This window comes from Delphinapterus leucas, chromosome 2 (genome assembly GCF_059928025.1).
Source record: "Delphinapterus leucas isolate spDelLeu-1000000601 "Yukka" chromosome 2, BTC_Dleu_Yukka2, whole genome shotgun sequence".
Lineage (NCBI taxonomy): Eukaryota > Metazoa > Chordata > Mammalia > Artiodactyla > Monodontidae > Delphinapterus > Delphinapterus leucas.
This window is the reverse complement of record NC_143130.1, coordinates 81470144-81490245: the sequence shown is the minus strand read 5'-3', so window position 1 is coordinate 81490245 and position 20102 is coordinate 81470144. Positions and strand designations below refer to the sequence as shown.

Sequence of the window (20102 nt, the reverse complement as noted above, 5' to 3'; positions counted from 1 at the left end):
ATGATTTAAATCTTTTCTAAATTCTTGAGATTTGTCCTGTGGTCTTACACATCGCCTAAATTGGTGAATGTACCATATGCCCTTGAAAATAATGTAAATTTTGCACTTGTTTGATTTACTGTTTTATTGCCCAGCATAATATGGCAGACAGACTCTAGGGTGGCTTCTTTTATCCCCACCTCCTAATGTTCATGCCTTTTGTGTTCCCCTCCTCGTAAATATGGGAAGGATTGTGTATTCTAACCAATAATTATATCAAAAGTGACAAAATGTATGTGGTTACATTACAAAAGATTGTAACCCATCTTGCTAGGAGACTTTCTCTCCTATGATAGCTTTGAAGAAGCAAGCTGCTATCCTGTGAGCTGTCATATGAAGGCCATGTGACAAGAAACTTAGGATGGCCTCTGGCTGACAGCCAGCAAAAAACTGAAGCCCTCAATCTGGCAGTCTGAAAGAATTGAATGCTGCCAACAACCACATGAGCTTGGAAGTGTATGCTTCCCCAAACAAGCCTCAGATGAAACCATAGCCCTGGCCAATGCCTGATTGCAGATTTTCAAGACCTTGAAGCAGAGGACCCAGTTAAACCATGCACAGACTCTGTGACCCACAGGAACTATGAAATCATAAATAATGTGTTCTTCTAAGCTGCTAAGTTTGAGGTAATTATAGTTGTGCAGCAATCGATAAATAATGTGAATATACCATGTACATTTGAAAAGAATGTGTATTTGGCGGTTGTTAGGAAGTGTTCTTTGCATCAAAGTTCATAATATTGTTCAACTTACTGTTTTTGTTGTTTTTTTTAATCTTGTTTTATTAACTGCTGAGAGAGAGCTAATGTTTCCAACTATGATTGTGGAATTTTTTTCTCTCTCCCTCTAATTCCGTCAACTTTTGCTTCATATATTTTCAAGTTCTCTTGGCAGCAACATACAACTTTATGATTCTTTTATCTTCTTGATGAATTTATTCTTATATTGTTGTGAAATATCTGGAAATAATTTTTGTGTTGAAATCTCTTTTATCAGATATTAAAATATACACTTCAGTCTTCACATGCTTGTTTGTATGGCTATGCATCCCTTCTCTTTCAACTTACTTGTGTCTTTTTATTTTAAGTGCATCATTTATAGACAGCATTTAGCTGGGTCTTCTTTTTCAATCCATTCTAATAATTTCTACCTCATATTCACCTTAGTCCATTAATGTTTAATGTAATTATTGTTACGATTAGATTTAGGTGTATCAAATTATTACTAGTTTTCTATTCTTCCCTCTCCCCTTTCTCTCTCTCTCTTTTTTGATCATTTGTTCTTTTCCTGGCCTTTTGTTTAACTATTTTATTTTTTCAAGAATTTCATTTTAAAATTTCTATTGCTTTTTAATCTATAATTCTTTACATTATTATTTTTTGTTTTTTTATTTTTATTTTTTTTGCGGTACGCGGGCCTCTCACTGCTGTGGCCTCTTTCGTCGCGGAGCACAGGCTCCAGACGCGCAGGCTCAGCAGCCATGGCTCATGGGCCTAGCTGCTCCGCAGCATGTGGGATCTTCCCGGACCGGGGCACGAACCTGTGTCCCCTGCATCGGCAGGCGGACTCTCAACCACTGCGCCACCAGGGAAGCCCTACACTATTTTTTAGTGATTTATCTAGGTATTACAATATACATGCTTACTTTTTATTCCACTTACACTTAATATAGTACACTCTACTAAAAAGGTTCATAGTGCATACCATCCCTGTCCTTTATGCCATAGTTGTTATATGTATTCCATCTATGAGACAATACAAAACAGTAAGTTGTGATATAAACAGGCATATGTTTTTTCTAAAAAATTATGATGAAAAGAGCACAAAGTCTTTCATATGTTTCTAGATATTTACCATTTCTGATGCTCTTCATTCCTTTCTGAGGACCTGAGTTTCCATCTGATATCTACCTCTTTAGCTGGGAGAATTTCCTTTAGCTTTTATCATAGTGCAGGTCTGCCAATGACAAAGTCTCACAGTTTTCTTTTATCGGAAAATGTTATTTTGTCATCATCCTGAAGAATATTTTCACTGAATATAGTAGAGAACTCTAGATTGACAGCTATTCTATTGTTCCATTTTCTTCTGGCCTCCATAGTTTCTGGTGAGAAGTCAGTACTCAACTGAATTATAGGTCCCTTGTATGTAATTTGTCATTTTCTGAGTTTCTTCTGTCAGAATTTTTCTTTATACTTTGTTTTCAACAGCTTGACTATTATGTGCCTCAGTATGTTCTTCTCAGTGTTTATCCTGCTTGGTGTTTTTTTGGTACTATAAACTTGTGTCATTCATCAAACTTGGAAAAAATTTGGCCATTATTTCTTCAAACAACATTTTGCCTCATTCTCTCTCCTCTATTTCTAGGACTCCAAGTACATGTATGTTAGACTGTTCAATATTATCTAACAAGTCCCTGACGCTCTGTTCATTTAGAAAAAATTTTAAATCTTTGTTTCTCTCTCATCTCCGGTTGGGAAATCATTTCTATTGATCTATCTTTAAGTTCAATTAATTTTTCCTCGTCATCTCCATTCTGCTGTTAATTTCATCCAAGAAGTTTAATTTCAAATATTATATTTTTCAGTTCTAGAATTTTCATTTTTTATGGTTTCTGTTTCATTCGCGAGATTTCCAATCTTTTGACTTATTGTGAGCATATTTTCTTTTCTCTACTGTGAATGTGTTTCGTTTTCCTGGCTTTTTATAAATTACATACCTTTGGATTATATCTTAGACATTATAAATGTTAAATTGTGGAGACTGTGGATACTGTACTTTCTCTTTGATGAGAATTTGTTTTTATCATGTAATTCATTATCTTACTTGGACAAGAACCACAAGCTCTGTTTCTTGGGCAGCAATCCTGATCTCTGTTCAGATCTTTTGTCCTCCAATGAGTTGTTTTGAATCTGCTATCATGTGTGTGATTCAGGGTCAGCCAAAAATGTCAGTGGACATAGTCTGGGAATTTCCTCTCTAGTTCTTTCCCTTCCAGAATCCCCACCATTGTCATGTTTTCTTCAGAGTAAGTCTTCTGATTTCCCAGGCTATGAATATTATAATTTTTCCATGTTCTGATTCCATGTGGCCTCAGACTAATTCATAAAATTGGAGACTCACTCAGTACAACTCCACACCTCCAAACATGGACTCTCCAATAGACTCTCTACCTGCTCTGTTCACTCTCCACTGCCTTTAACTTGCTGGATTTTATAATATGTTCAGAGTTTATGGTTGTTATCTGCAAAAGGATTTGTCTGTTAGAATTTTACTGATTCTCAGAAACAGAACTCAATAATGTATCTTATAACTACCACTCTCAGTTATACCTTTGCCTAAGTTCACAAACTCTGCAATTCAGATGTCAAGGAATTTAGTAAACCACCAACTAGAAACATTATTCTACCTCATACAACAGCTTACTAATAATATTACTCAATTTTTCATCTAACCAAAGTTTGGAAAAAAACTAATTAATAAATACAAAGTTTTAAAATTACAACCCAACTTCTTACACTTACCTAGCTCCCAAGATATCCTTTTTGGCAAGGCCTATTCCAGCTATAACCTTTACCCTCACAATTCGGGAAGTTTCCTAAAATACAAAAATTTATATTTTATTTTCATATATTTATAACTTACTCAAGACACATTATCTTTATATATATATATGTATGTGTGTGTGTGTATATATATATATATATATATAAAATAAGGTAACAGGATATTAAAATTAACGGGAAGAATATTTTTCAGGAATTAATTTGATTAAAAGCTATATAAAGGAAAATAAAAACTATATTGTTATTTGTAATGACTTGATTATCTACAAAGAAAAGCCAAAAAAGCTGGAGCCAAACTGTTATAATGACTAAGAATTTATCATTGCTTCCAAGAAAATCTAAAGACAAATTATTGGAACTGATATAGATTTATCATTGTTGCTAGGTACAGGATAACACAAAATTCAGAGTTCATAATCATTTGTAATAATTACTTAGGTAATTATTTTAAAAATCCCATTCAATAAAATATATATTAAATAAAACTATAATGTATTGATATTTTAATGTAGGAAACATTAAATTCCTTGGGTATCATAATAGTATTATGAGGTTTTATGTAAGAATGTCTTACTTTTTTTTTTTTTTTTTTTTTTTTGCAGTACACGGGCCTCTCACTGTTGTGGCCTCTCCCGTTGTGCAGCACAGGCTCCAGACGCGCAGGCTCAGTGGCCATGGCTCACGGGCCCAGCCGCCTCGTGGCATGTGGGATCTTCCCGGACCAGGGCACGAACCCGTGTCCCCTGCATCGGCAGGCGGACTCTCAACCACTGTGCCACCAGGGAAGCCCAAGAATGTCTTACTTTTAAGAGATACATATTGAAGTATTTAGGGACAAAGTAAGATAAAGCCTGAAACTTACTCTTAAATGGCTCAGCAAACAAAAAGTTGAACATGAGCGTATGTGTGTGTGTATGGAAATAAAAGGAATAAGCAAAATGTTACCAATTTATGGATCTAGCTGACAGGTAATCAAGTGTTCATTATACTATTCTTTTTATTGTCTCATAGATTTGAAATTTTTCAAATAAAAAGGTGGGTAAAAAAATACTATAAAACAGAATGCACATTTTAAAAATTTACAAGTAAGCAAAACTGTTAGATACATTCAAATAAAATTAATAAAAGTCAAAACCTTTATGGATAAAATTTGTAAATTATTGAAGAAAATAAGAAAAATATAAATAAATGAAGAAATTCACTGTGTTCATGGAAGTAAATATTTAATATTATCTGTTTTCTCCAAAGTAAATTATAAATTCAATACAATTTCAACTCCCCTCCTTGAATTATTTCATAGCTCTTAACAAATGATTCTAAAATTCACAGGGAAAAGTGAGAATGAGTAAAGAGGTAAACTATAGCATTTGATCACTATCTTATACTATATCTAAAACCAAATTGCAGATACATCAAATTCTAAAAGTGAAAAAGAAAACTTTAAAAATTTCATAAGATACTTTAGAATATTTCTGACATTGGAGTAGGAAAGGATTAAAAAAATACAAACTCTAATGGAAAAAATTGTTAGATTTGACACTAAAATTATGTTTATATATTTCATATGGAAAAAGATGCCATGAACAAAATGAAAAGACAAGGGGACACACAGGGTGGAAATATCTAAAATATATACACCATGGACAAATTATGATTATCCAGATTATATAAAGAACTCCTAAAAGCCATTAAGTGAAGTTTAAACAACATAATACAAGAAATCATAGAGAATGGCCAATAAACACATAAAAAGATCCTCAATTTCACCAGTAATAAAAGAGGCCTCTAGTGTAAGTGCTGCCAAAGCAAGCACAAGAGAGAACTCGAATACACTGTTGGTGGGGGTATAAACTGAAGAATAATTTTGAAGAGATATTTGGCAATATCTACTAAAAGTTCTAAATCAATATCCCAGAAATTGCACTTTTAGATATAACCCCTAGATAAACTCTCACTCATGTACACAAGGCCATAAGTACAACGTATTCACAGTAGCATTTATAAGATCAACAAATGTGAAATAAATGTTGCCCAACAGAGAGCAATCTAACTGATTTTATTGTAAAATTATTCCATCAGCCAGATGAATGGGAAGAAAATGTGGTATAAACACACACACACACACACACACACACACACAATGGAATACTACTCAGCCATAAAAAAGAATGAAAATTTGCCATTTGCAGCAACATGGGTGGACTTGCAGGGCATTATGCTAAGTGAAATAAGTCACACAGAGAAAGAAAAATACTGTTTGATATCACTTATATGTGGAATCTAAAAAATACAACAAACTACTGAATAAAACAAAAAAGAAGCAGACAGATATAGAGAACAAACTAGTGGTTACCAGTGGGGAGAGGCAATATAAGAGTGTGGGACACAAACTATTGGGTGTAAGATAGGCTCAAGGATGTACTGTACATCATGGGGAATATAGCCAATATTCTGTAATAACTAAATGGAAAGTAACCTTTCAAAACTGTATAAAAATTTTTAAAAATAATAAAATTATTCCATCAGCAAGTAGTAGGTCATACTCTTTTCTGAGGAGAGATCTGGGTGGGGGAAAATATACATATCATAGGGTATTTATTTCAATCTTCTTCCATTTCTAAATACTTAGACCCACCCTTATTCCTGGAGGTTTCATTGAATAAATATGATAACAGAAATATTCTATCAGCTTCAAAAATCAGATGACAAATTCAGATAATACAAAAATCCTTGACTAGAGATGCTAGATATTTTATAACTTTCCTCCATCACCAAATATAATTAAATATACAGCTGATCCTGCAAGTAAGAAGAGAAATCCTCAAGTATCAGAAATAAAGATAGAATTGAAAATCAGAGAGGAAAACATAAACTGAAATTTCAGTTTTCTGTGGGAATTGATTTCCAAAAATCTGAAGAGATTTACAGAACTACCATTTTTTTCTTGTAAGGTCATTGAATAATTAGGCCAATTAAAATATTCTATTGGCCCTACAGCTGAATTATCCTATACCAGTTGACTGGAAAGTGGCTATACTTTATAGTAGGACTGATTCTGAAAATCAGAAATCTTTTCTCTGATGACTTAATAAGTAAAATTTTTTTCAAGTGGTAAAGTATAATCAAAGGTGCCCTCAGCAAATAATCTTACCTTTTCTAAGTGCAGACAAGTGTTTATAATTTGTAAATGACCTTAATTGAGGAAAGAAATTATCATATACCTCTCTAAAAAAGTTAATCCATATTTGTGGAGCTCCTGACTTAAAATCATCCATGTTAGCCTCTACTGAAACTATCCCCCAGAAGTCTCTTGTTTTTAGCAAGCATTAACTAAAAACAATTCCAGGGGATGATAACTTGCAGTCACAGATACATTCAACTTTTAAACTTTATCCTTGCATCTCCCACCACAAAGATGAGAACTACTTACTTTAGATGCTGTGGTTAAATGATGTAAAGCTACAGTGATTTAAGATTCTTTCAGAAAATTAAATAAGAAATGCCGCTTATTTGCATATTTGCATTCATTTAACTTCATTTTAGAAATTTATGATAGAAAATTGTCCAAACAGCTCTCTTCAATCACATCCATAAGCAGAGATCACATCTCACATCATCTTTGAAAATGAAGAAGAACATATATGTTGCAACTAGAGACCAAACTCTTAAGTAATTTTAGAATCATGATATTAAAAGTATTATTAACAGAATTCTGGATAGTACCCAAATGAGTAAAAAAGAAACAAAAATGAAACATCTTTTTCTTAATCAAAAAAGAGACATTATCCTCAAGCAGATCAGGGCTCTTCACTAAAGCTGGAATCTTCCCCTTCCACTCACAAGACAGCTTTACTGACTTTTGAAAGCAAAATGGAAAGGTTGTAAATTGCAGGCAAAGATGTGTCATTTTCAGCCAAAAACAAAAACCAAGGAAGTTCATTAGCAGGAAACATTCACTGAAAGAAATTCTAGAGGATGTACTTCAGGCAGAAAAAAAGTTATCACAGATGGAAAGTCAGAGGGGCAGGAAGAAATGAAGAAATAACAAGCAAAGAAAATGTTAACTATATGAGGAAAAAAATTATAAAAAAATAGCAGTGTTAATGATGATAATGATGATGATGTGTGTATGCTCACACAGACATTTAGTGAGCTTCCATTCCACTTGGGATCCAATACAAAATCCTTAATAAACGGCCTTCAGGCCCTGCCTGACTGGGTTCTGCTCTCCTCTCCTCTACAGATTCACCTCCTGATACCATCCCTCTCTCTCCAACACTCTAGCCTTCTTTATGTTCCACTCCATTTCATCTTTTACACATGCAGTTCTATTTACCTAGAAGGCTTTTTTCCTCCACTGCCTGGCTAACTCCTATCCATCCTTAGTCTACTTCCTCAGCTTTTCCTCATACTCTCTCCCCTCCTCCATATAAGATTCTTTTCTTTCCTGTTATATATTTTTATCTTACACTCCTTTTCCTTCAAAACATTTATAAAACATTGATGTGTGATTACATATTTAATGGCCCTCTCTCCCTCTAGGCTGTAAATTCAGTGAAGTCTGCTGTCCATCGTTATAGCCTCATAGCCTGACTCAAACACCTTACATATAGTAAGAGTTCAACAAATATTTGTCAAGCAAATACAGAATTCAAGTACTTCATAGGTCCACCTAAAAGCTACAAGAAAAAAAAAAAAAGACAGAAGATCTGGAAGAACAGAGGAACAATTACAAGTTAATTTTGCACATGTTCCATTCATCATCTTGCTGAGAAAGAATCTCTTCTGTTAAATTCTTTTATTTGAGCAACTATGTGCAGTAGGACAGAGGAAAGACCATGTCTTTGTTACAAAAGAGTTCTGGGTTTCGATCCCAGATCTGCTACCTACTGAGATAAGTCCTTGAGCAAATCACAATCTCAGATTTCCTATCTGTAAAATGGGGAGAGCATTACCTAGTTTTGCAGGACTGTTATGACAATTACAGCCAAAGCATTGAGAACACAGAACCTGGAGCCCAGCATATAGCAAGCATTCAATTAAAGGCAGCTATGATTATATTTCAGTTGACTCTTTTACTCTGAAAGAGGATATCTTCATTAAGGCATCCATATGCACTAACATGATTGTTTGTTCACATTACTCTCTTCATTGCCCCAACATGGCTCACACGAGGGAAGCCAGACATTTGGGTCAGGCCAGGAGGTTATGTTGAGCTACAGACATAGTTATTCCATAAAAGTTTTATCAAACCCTTTTACCATTTGTCTGTGCTGTGCCTTCCTCCTGTCATTTATCTGCAGACCTCTTAGCCTTACATTCATTTATCCTCTTAAAACTTCAACAGGATTGAGATGGGAACCAGACTAAATAGAAGCTTCAAGAAGGAAGAGGTCAGTAACATCGATTCAGTAGAACAGTGGGTTTAGCAATTCAAATCAGCAATCTTACATGTCTCCAGGTGCTGTAGAATATTCTTAACAACAGACATAGCTAGGAGACAGGCAAATCAGCTGAATTAAATATCCTGCTCTACATTAAAAGGCTCATACACCATGATCAAGTGGGGTTTACCCCAGTAAGGCAAGGATTCTTCAGTATACAGAAATCAAACAATGTGATATACCATATTAACAAACTGAAGGATAAAAACCATATGATCATCTCAATAGATGAAGAAAAAGCTTTCAACAAAATTCAACACCATTTATGATAAAAAAAAAACTCTCCAGAAAGTAGGCATAGAGTGAATTTATCTCAATATAATAAAGGCCATATATGACAAATCCACAGCCAACATCATTCTCAAAGGTGAAAAGCTGAAACCATTTCCACTAAGATCAGGAACAAGACAAGGATGCCCACTCTCACCACTATTATTCAACACAGTTCTGGAAGTTTCAGCCACAGCAATCAGAGATGAAAAAGAAATAAAAGGAATCCAAATCGGAAAAGAAGTAAAACTGTCACTGTTTGCAGATGACATGATACTATACATAGAGAATCCTAAAGACGCTACCAGAAAACTACTAGAGCTAATCAATGAATTTGGTAAAGTAGCAGGATACAAAATTAATGCACAGAAATCTCCCGCATTCCTATACACTAATGATGAAAAATCTGAAAGAGAAATTAAGGAAATACTCCCATTTACCATTGCAACGAAAAGAATAAAATAGCTAGGAATAAACCTACCTAAGGAGACAAAAGACCTGTATGCAGAAAACTATAAGACACTGATGAAAGAAATTAAAGATGACACAAATAGATGGAGAGATATACCATGTTCTTGGATTGGAAGAATCAACATTGTGAAAATGACTATACTACCCAAAGCAATGTACAGATTCAATGCAATCCCTATCAAACTGCCAATGGCATTTTTCACAGAACTAGAACAAAAAATTTCACAATTTGTATGGAAACACAAAAGACCCAGAATAACCAAAGCAATTTTGAGAAAGAAATATGGAGCTGGAGGAATCAGGCTCCCTGACTTCAGACTATACTACAAAGCTACAGTAATCAAGACAGTATGGTACTGACACAAAAATAGAAATACAGATCAATGGAACAGGATAGAAATCCCAGAGATAAACCCACACACATATGATCACCTTATCTTTGATAAAGGAGGGAAGAATATACAATGGAGAAAAGACAGCCTCTTCAATATGTGGTGCTAGGAAAACTGTACAGCTACATGTAAAAGAATGAAATTAGAACACTCCCTAACACCATATACAAAAATAAACTCAAAAAAGGGCTTCCCTGGTGGCGCAGTGGTTGAGAGTCCGCCTGCCAATGCAGGGGACACGGGTTCGTGCCCCGGTCCGGGAAGATCCCACATGCCGCGGAGCGGCTGGGCCCGTGAGCCATGGCCGCTGAGCCTGCGCGTCTGGAGCCTGTGCTCCGCAATGGGAGAGGCCACAACAGTAAGAGGCCAGTGTACTGCAAAAAACAAACAAACAAACAAACTCAAAATGGATTAAAGACCTAAATGTAAGTCTAGATACTATAAACCTCTTACAGGAAAACATAGGCAGAACACTTCATGACATAAACCACAGCAAGATCCTTTTTGACCCACCTCCTAGAGAAATGGAAATAAAAACAAAAGTAAACAAATAGGACCTAATGAAACTTAAAAGCTTTTGCACAGCCAAGGAAAACATAAACAAGATGAAAAGAAAATCCTCAGAATGGGAGAAAAATTTGCAAATGAAACAACTGACAAAGGATTAATCTCCAAAATATACAAGCAGCTCATGCAGCTCAATATCAAAAAAAAAACCCAATCAAAAAATCTGCCATAAAAAGAAACGAAATTGAGTTATTTCTAGTGAGGTGGATGGACCTAGAGTCTATCATACAGAGTGAAGTCAGAAAGAGAAAAACAAATACCGTATGCTAACATATATATATGGAATTTAAAAAAAAAGGTTCTGGGCTTCCCTGGTGGCGCAGTGGTTGAGAGTCCACCTGCCGATGCAGGGGACGTGGGTTCGTGCCCCGGTCCGGGAAGATCCCACATGCCGAGGAGCGGCTGGGCCTGTGAGCCATGGCCGCTGAGCCTGCGCGTCCGGACCGCAACGGGAGAGGCCACAACAGTGAGAGGCCCGTGTACAGCAAAATAAATAAATAAAACAACAGAAAAAAAGGTTCTGAAGAACCTAGGGTCAGGACAGGAATAAAGATGCAGATGTAGAGAACGGACTTGAGGACACAGGGACGGGGAAGGGTAAGCTGGGATGAAGTGAGAGAGTGGCATGGACATATATACACTACCAAATGTAAAATAGATAGCTAGTGGGAAGCAGCCGCATAGCACAGGGAGATCAGTTCATGCTTTGTGACCACCTAGAGGGGTGGGATAGGGAGGTGGGAGGGAGGCTCTAGAGGGAGGGGATATGGTGATATATGTATACGTATAGCTGATTCACTGTTATAAAGCAGATACTAACGCAATTATACTCCAATAAAGATGTGAAAAAAAAATCCTGCTCTGAAAGATGTCAAAAACTTATGCCAGATGACCTGTAAGTGGCAGGGCCAGAATTACAACCTAGTCAAATTCCATTTTTTATACCCCTGCTCACCCTAAGCAATGTATTTAAAAGGTGCCTCTGAGATTCTATTCCTATATGACATATGAATTGCTAATAGTTAGCTGTTAAAAAAGACTGTAGTCCTTTTTCCTCTTCTCTTCCTGGTGCAGAGGAGTCCATGGCAGGCCTGAGGCAGAGTTTGGGGGAAGCAGGGAGTTTCATGGAGATGCACAGTCAGCATGCCCACCTGCATGGGGCACTGAGGCAAAGAGGGAGGTGTCATACAGAGAGGCTTCAGGAGCATGCCCACTGGCATGGGACTCAGAGGAGAGGAGGAGAGTGTTGCATAGACATACACAGCAGTACTCCCACTGGCACCCAAGGATGCAGGGAGCTGAAAGTGGGGTGCAGGAGTGCAGACAGAGGAGATACCTGCAAGACTGGGAAACTAGTTACACCGAAAACATAAGTAAATGGACTGAGCACATAAGTAAATGTATTGAGAATAATGAAACTCAGCATTTTCATTTTTAGAGGAGGTACTTATGACTAGAAAGAACCCTGAAGTACAATATTAGATTTGAATTGGAGACACTTATATGAATTATTTTTAGATATATGGATAGAGATTGATACAGAAATAGCTATAGATTTATGTGTTGACTTATATATGTATATATGTGTGGCACACACATACATTTCAGCTCTCTCTGCTGAGATGGCTGAAGAGCAATGGCATCCAGTAGCACTGAGCACAGTGAGCACACAGATCTTGGCTTCTAAAAACCATATCCTACTAAAAGTAATCAATGTTTCTAGGAGAAATGGCTGATCTCCGACAGTGCCGGGCCAGACAAAATACAAGAGGATCTTGGAACATCTTCGCCAAAAAAGTAATGAAGAGCTCAAAAGAATGATGTGGACTTGTCACAAGAACATAGGAACCTCCCTGCAAGGGCTTCCACTGGCCAAACTGAAATAATGTGAGCCATAAAAAATTTAAGGATAGAAATTAATTACAACCCATTGAATAGGGTGGGATTCTACAAGTCCATGCTGACACAAAAAAATAAATAAATGGATAAACAAATGGCCAAGAAAGGGAAGGCTCTTCTTAGCACAGAATGCCAATTAATAAAAATGGAAATAAAAAAATAGTGGCATTTGTTTCAGGTGGAAGTCATCATCGATGGGTAGTAAAACTAGTGGATGGAGATCTGATGAATGAGGGATAGGATACTAGCATAATCTCTGAATACGTCCCCACAAAATACCAATCAATTATAAAGGGAAAAACGGTGAAAATACCAAGAAGAAACCTGGCAGACGCCAAAATTACCAAGTGATCAAGGTTATCAACCACAGTCATGAGACAAGCCAAAATCATGTACCCCCGATACGATACACTGAGAAGAACACAGTATCATCTCTGTGATTCCTGCCCCAAAAGTGTGGCCTTGACATGATCATGAGGAAACAGTAAACAGATCCAGGTTGAGAAACATCAATAGGTTATACAGCCTGTACTCCTTACAACTGTTAAGGATAAGAAAGACTGAGGAACTGATACAAAGTACATGCAACATACACTCCTAGATGGGATCTTGGACCGTGAAGGAAGAAGAGAAATTATTAGAACACTGGTCAAAGATTGAATGGGATCTATGGATTGGATGGTAGTGTCGTAACACTGCTGACTTCCTGGCTTAGAGGGTTGGATGGCTGTTATGCAGAAAAGCATTCTTCTTTTAGGAAAATACACACTAGAGTATTTAGTGGTGATGGGGAATCGTGTCTGCAGATTGCCCTCAAATGGTTCCAAAAACACTAATGAAAATGGCAAAAAAAAAAAAAAAAGGGTTATGGAACAACTGTGGTGAAATATCAACAGTTGGAGAATCTGCTTTAGGAGGATTTGGAGTTCTTCGTACTGTACTTCCAACTTTTCTGTTGGCTTTAAATAACTAAAAAGCAAACTATTAAAAATAAACTATATTATATCTACTTCTTTGTTCCCATGGAAACCCACAAAAAATACTTTAGAATGATGCCGGAATTAAAAAGTTGCAAAAAAGCCATAATGGCAAAAACAACACATGAAAGATTGGGTTAGATAGTAACGCAGTTGCTGCTCACACTGTGCTTCTCCTTCTTTGTGTGCAGTGAATATAGGCTGGGAACTTTGTTCTCAGGCTCAGTACAATGCCAGGATAGGCAGGGTCTGCTTCTGCTCAGTGTTAGTGGGTCTAGAAGTGTCAGAATATGCACTTCTTTGTTACCCTGTTTCTTACGCATTGTCGCAGCTGTCAGCATGAGAGGCATCCATTCTTCTGTATGTGCAAACTCTACTCCCAAACTGGCGATGGAGACTCAACCCTTTCCTCTTTATTTCCTTCCTTCTTTTCCTTGTTTCAGTCAGGTTTCAGTTGTCGGAAACAGAAATTACTCTAGATATTTTAAGAAGAAAGATGCTCATACAGGGAATTAGGTGCTTCCAAAATTGTTAGAAGAGCTGGAGAGGCAGGCTGTAGGCTGTGTCTTCAGAGGACCCGAAAACACCTCGGAACTGGCCTACCCAGGAAGCTGCTACGTGTACCCAAGTCAGAAAGGTAGGTGATCAGGAGCCACCGCCAGATCTGTTGACTTTAAGAACATACCAAATCTAGACCGCTATTTCTGTAACTTCCTATCAATACCCACAAAACAAGTTACAGATACTGAAACACTTTTGTAGAAATACTCAATGTCTACATGACTACACTTGTCAGCAGAAAAAACCAAGGAAGCAAGAAGTTATGCCCCACTTCATTTTCACCTTCCCAGTCTCAAGTAGGTGCACCTCATTGGGAAACCTATTTCACAACCTCTTTCCAGAATGCTAAGTGCAAGAGAGTCTGGGAAACATGGTGTTTAGCTTTCCAGCCTCTGCATAACAGGGAAGTCCACTGAAATGAAGGGGAAAGGGATGCTGAATGGCAGGCCCCATATCTACCACACTCCTCACCACAGCTGAGCGGGAGTTATCCTCTACTGTTAATCCCAAGAGACTGTCAGAGCAAACTTGGTATAAATTATAGTATACTACTTGCTTAGTTTGTTATTCTTTAATGGCAAAATTCTATGCATGGAGCCAGGACCATCTCTTACTCAAAGACACACATGTGGAAGAAGAGCTAAAACCCACCCCAAAGTGAGAGAGAGATATAATGACCTAAATTTTGGCATTCTTCAGCACCAATATGCTCATACAGTGTGACTCAGCGGCTCTTCAGTATATACTGGTTAAATTACACTTCTCTCACTATCTTCTATCCCATTCCTATTCATTTTTCTTTGTTTCAGTTTCAAATTTAAAATAAGAATCATCTCTTTTTGCTGTCATATCAAACCTATCTTACTTATAATCACTAGTCTGTGAGTTTTAGAAAATGACATAGCTGCAGCGTTTTTCTTCCAAAAAAAGGAAGGGGGGGGTTGCTTTTCTAAGCCCACTTTTACTTTTGTGACAGACCAGAAAATAAAACGCAAGTGATAGGGATGAGATGGCGACCTCCACTAGAAAACAAGTGATTTTTGTCTTTCCCACTAGACTTTGAGCTTCTCACAAAACAGGCAGATGCTCTTTTTTCTGTGTACCTAGTGCCTAGCATACTGCATGATACAGAACAGATAGCTAAAAAACGTCTGTCGAATGAATAACCCAAATTACAATGGAAGAAGTAGAAGAGGACACTTCATCATCATGTCTCTTATCTGCCTATCTCACTCTCTTCCTCAACGTGGAAAAAGTGAACAGGGGAGTGGGAGGGAAATATGAGTCATGAGGCTGACAACCGGGACCCCCACCCTGTGAACAGAGTGAAACTGCCCAGAAGTACAAATCCTTCATCCAGTTCAGGAAAACCTCAGTTCAGAGGGCCCTTAGTCCCAGATGCTTACTGACCACCCAGCAACTGGCATGATTCAATTTATCTCAGCTGGGCAGAAGAGTGATGTGAGAAGCAGACAACTGAAAACAAATCTGTACAAAGAAAAGAGAGAGAGAAGATGCAAGATGCTATGATCAGTTGGTTCTGCTGGAAGAAGATGATATGAGAAGTCTGGAATAGCAGAGCCTACCTCTGAGTAGTAACAACAACAGGGAAAGAAAGTCCAAGGCCAGCCTGATTGGGTTGGAGGCCAGTTTGAGATTATCTGCATTGAACAACTTATTGTAGCAAGCAGGGAGATCGGACTGATAAGAAGAAAGCTATCATAGGTTCAACACTGCATTATTTTCCTCTGATCTCTTCTACAGAACAATAATGGAACATTAGCTAGAATATTATCTTCAGCCATATACTGACTGTCCTTCCTGAGGGACTGCTGAGCTGCCACCATTTGTCCACCATCACTTTGTTTCTCTTCTGGTAGCAATAACTAAGAAATTAACTGCATCACATAATCATTCTCAAAACGCTCGGAGATAACTTGCTTGCATCAGCAAGTTGCCCACTGTTTATAAACCAAGAACTTCCAAGAGAAATGTAAAAGACACTTTATAAAAGATGTTTTTTGAAGATACCAAGTTACTAAGAGAAGGTACTATTACAACACTCTTAGAAAATCTAAGCAATCAATCTAAATTAGGCTGAAGGATTTACAGTTAACTGGGTCTAACCCTGGTAACAGGTACATATAACAGTTTAGTCAATGAACAAGAATGCTTAAAATCTTTTCCCAAACTTAACTTGTCACTGTTAGACTAGATAGCCTTTCATTTCCCACCCATTCCCATTTTTGAGACAATCACCAATAACACAGGGAAGGCACATCTCACTTAAAATGTAACTACTCTTTACAAATAGCCTTATTTTTAATAAGCGTTAAGGCATAACCAGCCTAAGTTATTTAGCTGAAAAAGAGACAATTTTCAAATCACAGAATTTTGAGTGAACAGCTGTGGGAAATTCTTTTAAATATTTATACTTTTTGGCTTAATTTTTAAAACACCAGTGAAGACCAGTGAAACACAGCGTGAACTTTCCACACTTGACACTTGCTGCTAAATAGAAGGGGAAAAAAAAACCTATCTGCCTGCTTTCCCATCCCTGTCTCCTGGAAAGGGGTTTTAAAGGATTTCAAATTTAAAAGAAATAACCCAAACAGCTAATGACAATTCTCTTGTAAGTCTTCAGGTCAAAGTCCACAAAGTTAAGCCCAACGGGCCTCTCTGCCAGAGCAGGCTAATCAACAGCTGGGATGCTAAGCTCCAGGGAAATTCGCCCCGCCCCACCCCCGCCCGGAGCTCACGCACACTCGGCCGGGGGTGGCAGGAAGGGGCAGGCGGGGTGCTGCGCGTGCCCCCGCGCACTCACGCCGCTGGCTGCCTAGCCCCCCTCCTCATCACTTCCTGAAGGAAAATGACAAGGAAGGCGGCTGTTCCAGGGAAGAGCGGGGTGTAGAATCTACAGGCTCGCGAAGAAAATGCGGCTCCCTAACGCACCCCACCCCACCCGCCTGCGCGCGTCAGGCAGCCCCGGGAGTCCCCACGGCGCCCGGCGCGCTCCCGGAGCTCGCGCAGAGGGAGGAGGGCGCTGACAGCAGTCCCTCTGGCCGCCGCCGCCTCCTCCCGTTCGGCTGATGGGCAGCGCGATGGGAAGCTCGCCCCGCAGCCCCGCGACCCTCGCACCTCGTCCTCCGGGACTCCGAACACCTCCACCGCGCAAGCTGCCATTTCCGAATGGCTCCAGCAAACCGGACGCACTCGCCCCTGCCCAGAGAGTGGGAACTGTAGTGAGGAGGAGAGGGAGGAGAGGGAGGAGGCGGAGGAGGAGAGGGAGGAGGCGGGAGGAATTGGAGGAAGAGGGGGCGGTGTTCCCCTGGGCGCACAGCGACCCCAGCGGCCGGCCGGCGGCATGGCACGAGGAAGCAGGGCGGGGAGGGCCGGCCGCGCCTCTGCAGCGGCGCGCGTCGTGGGGCTCTGGGCGCGGGGACCGCGCGCGGTGGGAAAACGTGCGTGCTGGGGCTCGGGTGGGAGGAGCGCGCGCGGCGCGAGCGCGCCTTCCGTCCCCACGCCAGGAGGATAGTGGCTGACGCGGCCGCCTCTGGGAGCCAGGCAGCTCCAGGGCATTGCGCCGAGCCGGCAGTGGCGCCCGGAGGACGTCCGCCCTTCCCCGGGGAAACAAAGCTGCGGCTTTCCTCGGCAACGAGTCTCACTGAGATCCGCCCCAGAACTCGGCCTCTGACTAGCCACCTGGGATCAGGAGAGCTTAATATTATTCTCTCCACAAACTAAAAATCAGACCGCTTTTTTGTCGGTTAAGGCTGCTGATTCCAATAGAAGCTGGACCTTGAGACGCCCAGGCAAAGCCCAGCCTGAGCATGGTAGCAAACGGGGAGGCCTATAGGGATCGCATCAGTCTTGGACTCAGGATCTGAAATTCTCTCCTGTGATTTGTAAACACTGTACCAATCAATGTTTCCTGTCATATGGTCTGTCCATCTTTAAAGCCTACCAATAACGTCCAGCCTCCAGGCTTAATGCTCTAAATCTGCTTAGCTAAGTAAGCCTTGATCTGCAGCACCACTGGAAAGTAGCGAAGAAGGGGGAAAATAAACTAGGACCTCCTGTGCTATGGAATAATCATGCTTATTTTATAGTCATGTCTGATGGGGTTTATAGTTCCACAGTCACAGGAAGACTCTTACCAAACAAACCACCCAAAAACAGAATGGGGAAAATGATAAGCACTCATTGTCTAAGCCAGAATTAATATCTTGTCCTTTTCCTACAGTTGCAGAAATTTGCAAAACTCTAGAATCTCAAAATCTAATTTAAATTTTCCTTAAGGAATACAGAATAAACAATTTAAAATACCACTATTATTGGTTTGTTATATAAGATTCTGTTGTACTTTATGTTTGGCAGGATCCTTTTGTGTTATGTATGAAAATTCGATTACTAATACATCATCCAAATTTTATCATCTGTATTAGGCAGAAAGAAGTGGCAATTAAGTAAACATGAATGTAGAATTCCAGAAAGGTCAGGAATTGTTGGCTTAACTAAATTTAAAAAGCTATCATAGTATTAATGTCTTTGTTTTATAAACTGTCACATACTTGTGTTTTTTAGTAGGTTAGGAGTAAAATCTGAAAATATTTAGTATGCTCTTTTCTTTTGGAAATAATACTTTTCCCTAATCTCTTTCTGATACACATTTTAATATTTTAAGTAGGACATTCATGTCATTTCAGGGCATGGTTTCAAACAGATATAGAAATAGCTTCCATCCTCCTACTGAAATTTAATGAGTGGACGAGAAGGATACACACAACCTAAAACTGGTAATAAAATCAACCAGAAATCCCAGTGGTTTATAAAGTAAAGCATCAGCTCATATAGCCAATAGGCAATAGTGAAGATAATTCCAAATACCACTGATTTGACTCATGATTTCTTATTCTGTCTGAATCCAAAATCATAATAAGAATTAAGCAGGCAGTTAACTGACATATGATGAACTACAGTAATTATTATTTCCCAGCCAAAAGCTAGGAGAGGCCCTGTGCATCTGGTACCTGGAATTATAAGGAAGTTCAAATAGAGAAGGTGGTATTAGCTGGTGGTCCAATAATCACCACTACCATCAAGAAAGCTGTGTAGAATGAGAAACCCCTCTTCAATTGGACATGTCGCTCAATTGCATGGTATACTCATGCAGGCTTTTTGCCCACCTAGGCTGCCTTCAACTAAGTTCATGTTGATTTGACTTGAATAACTATGTATGTGTACAACCATGTAAGAGGCGTGTTTGAAGAATGTGATATTGTGCATAATAATTTGTTCCCAGCCTCACACCTCTGCTAGAGATTGCCCCCAAGTGAAAGGCTAGGCAATTCTAGCAACCTCCAGTGGCATCACCATGCTATTTCTTGTTCGTGAACCTGTTCTCCCTTCAAATCTCTTTTTACATGAGCCTTCAAACTGATAAAGGAGCAGTAAACAAATGAGAAATCAGTAAACCTCGTCAAGACCTCCTAATAGTCTATGTACCTAAACCTCTTTATCTCTGCCTAAAATATTAATTGTAATGCAGAAGTGGAAGTTGTTTTCATTTTATGAGTCTTTGGGATAAAAAATTCTGGTGTTAAATAACTGATCTCTCAAGGGTAACAATATGAAAGATACTTTAATGTTGGTTGTTAATTCTGTAAGGAATACCAAAAAAAAAGTCCTTTTTGAAAGTTATCCTTTAATTCTCTCTCCCATAATATCTGCTGGATGCCTGTCTTCTGATACTAGATGTTTGAGTTCTTTAAGTTTCACTTTTTCTTCCTCTTCTTCCACTCTAAACTCCCTGTACCTCATCCATTGCCATTGCCATTGCCATGGTTTAGGCTACAGTCTTTGCAGAGTCTATCTCAGACCCAGAGCTCAGTAGTGCAGGGAATGTTACTTTTAATATTAC

At 38.8% G+C, this 20102-nt stretch overlaps 1 protein-coding gene across 1 annotated transcript in view; it reads right to left on the bottom strand.

Annotated features, from left to right (window-relative positions):
- The window catches only part of NEDD4 (NEDD4 E3 ubiquitin protein ligase), a 160530-nt gene extending 142890 nt beyond the window's left edge, over positions 1 to 17640 (bottom strand). The window contains exons 1-2 of the mRNA XM_022579560.3: positions 17321 to 17640; positions 3560 to 3633 (exon numbers count right to left, since the gene is read on the bottom strand). Of these exons, the coding sequence (XP_022435268.2) occupies positions 3560 to 3633; positions 17321 to 17548 (302 nt within the window). The 5' untranslated portion in view covers positions 17549 to 17640. The remainder of the gene's footprint in view (positions 1 to 3559; positions 3634 to 17320) is intronic.
- Between the last annotated feature and the right edge of the window lie 2462 nt (positions 17641 to 20102).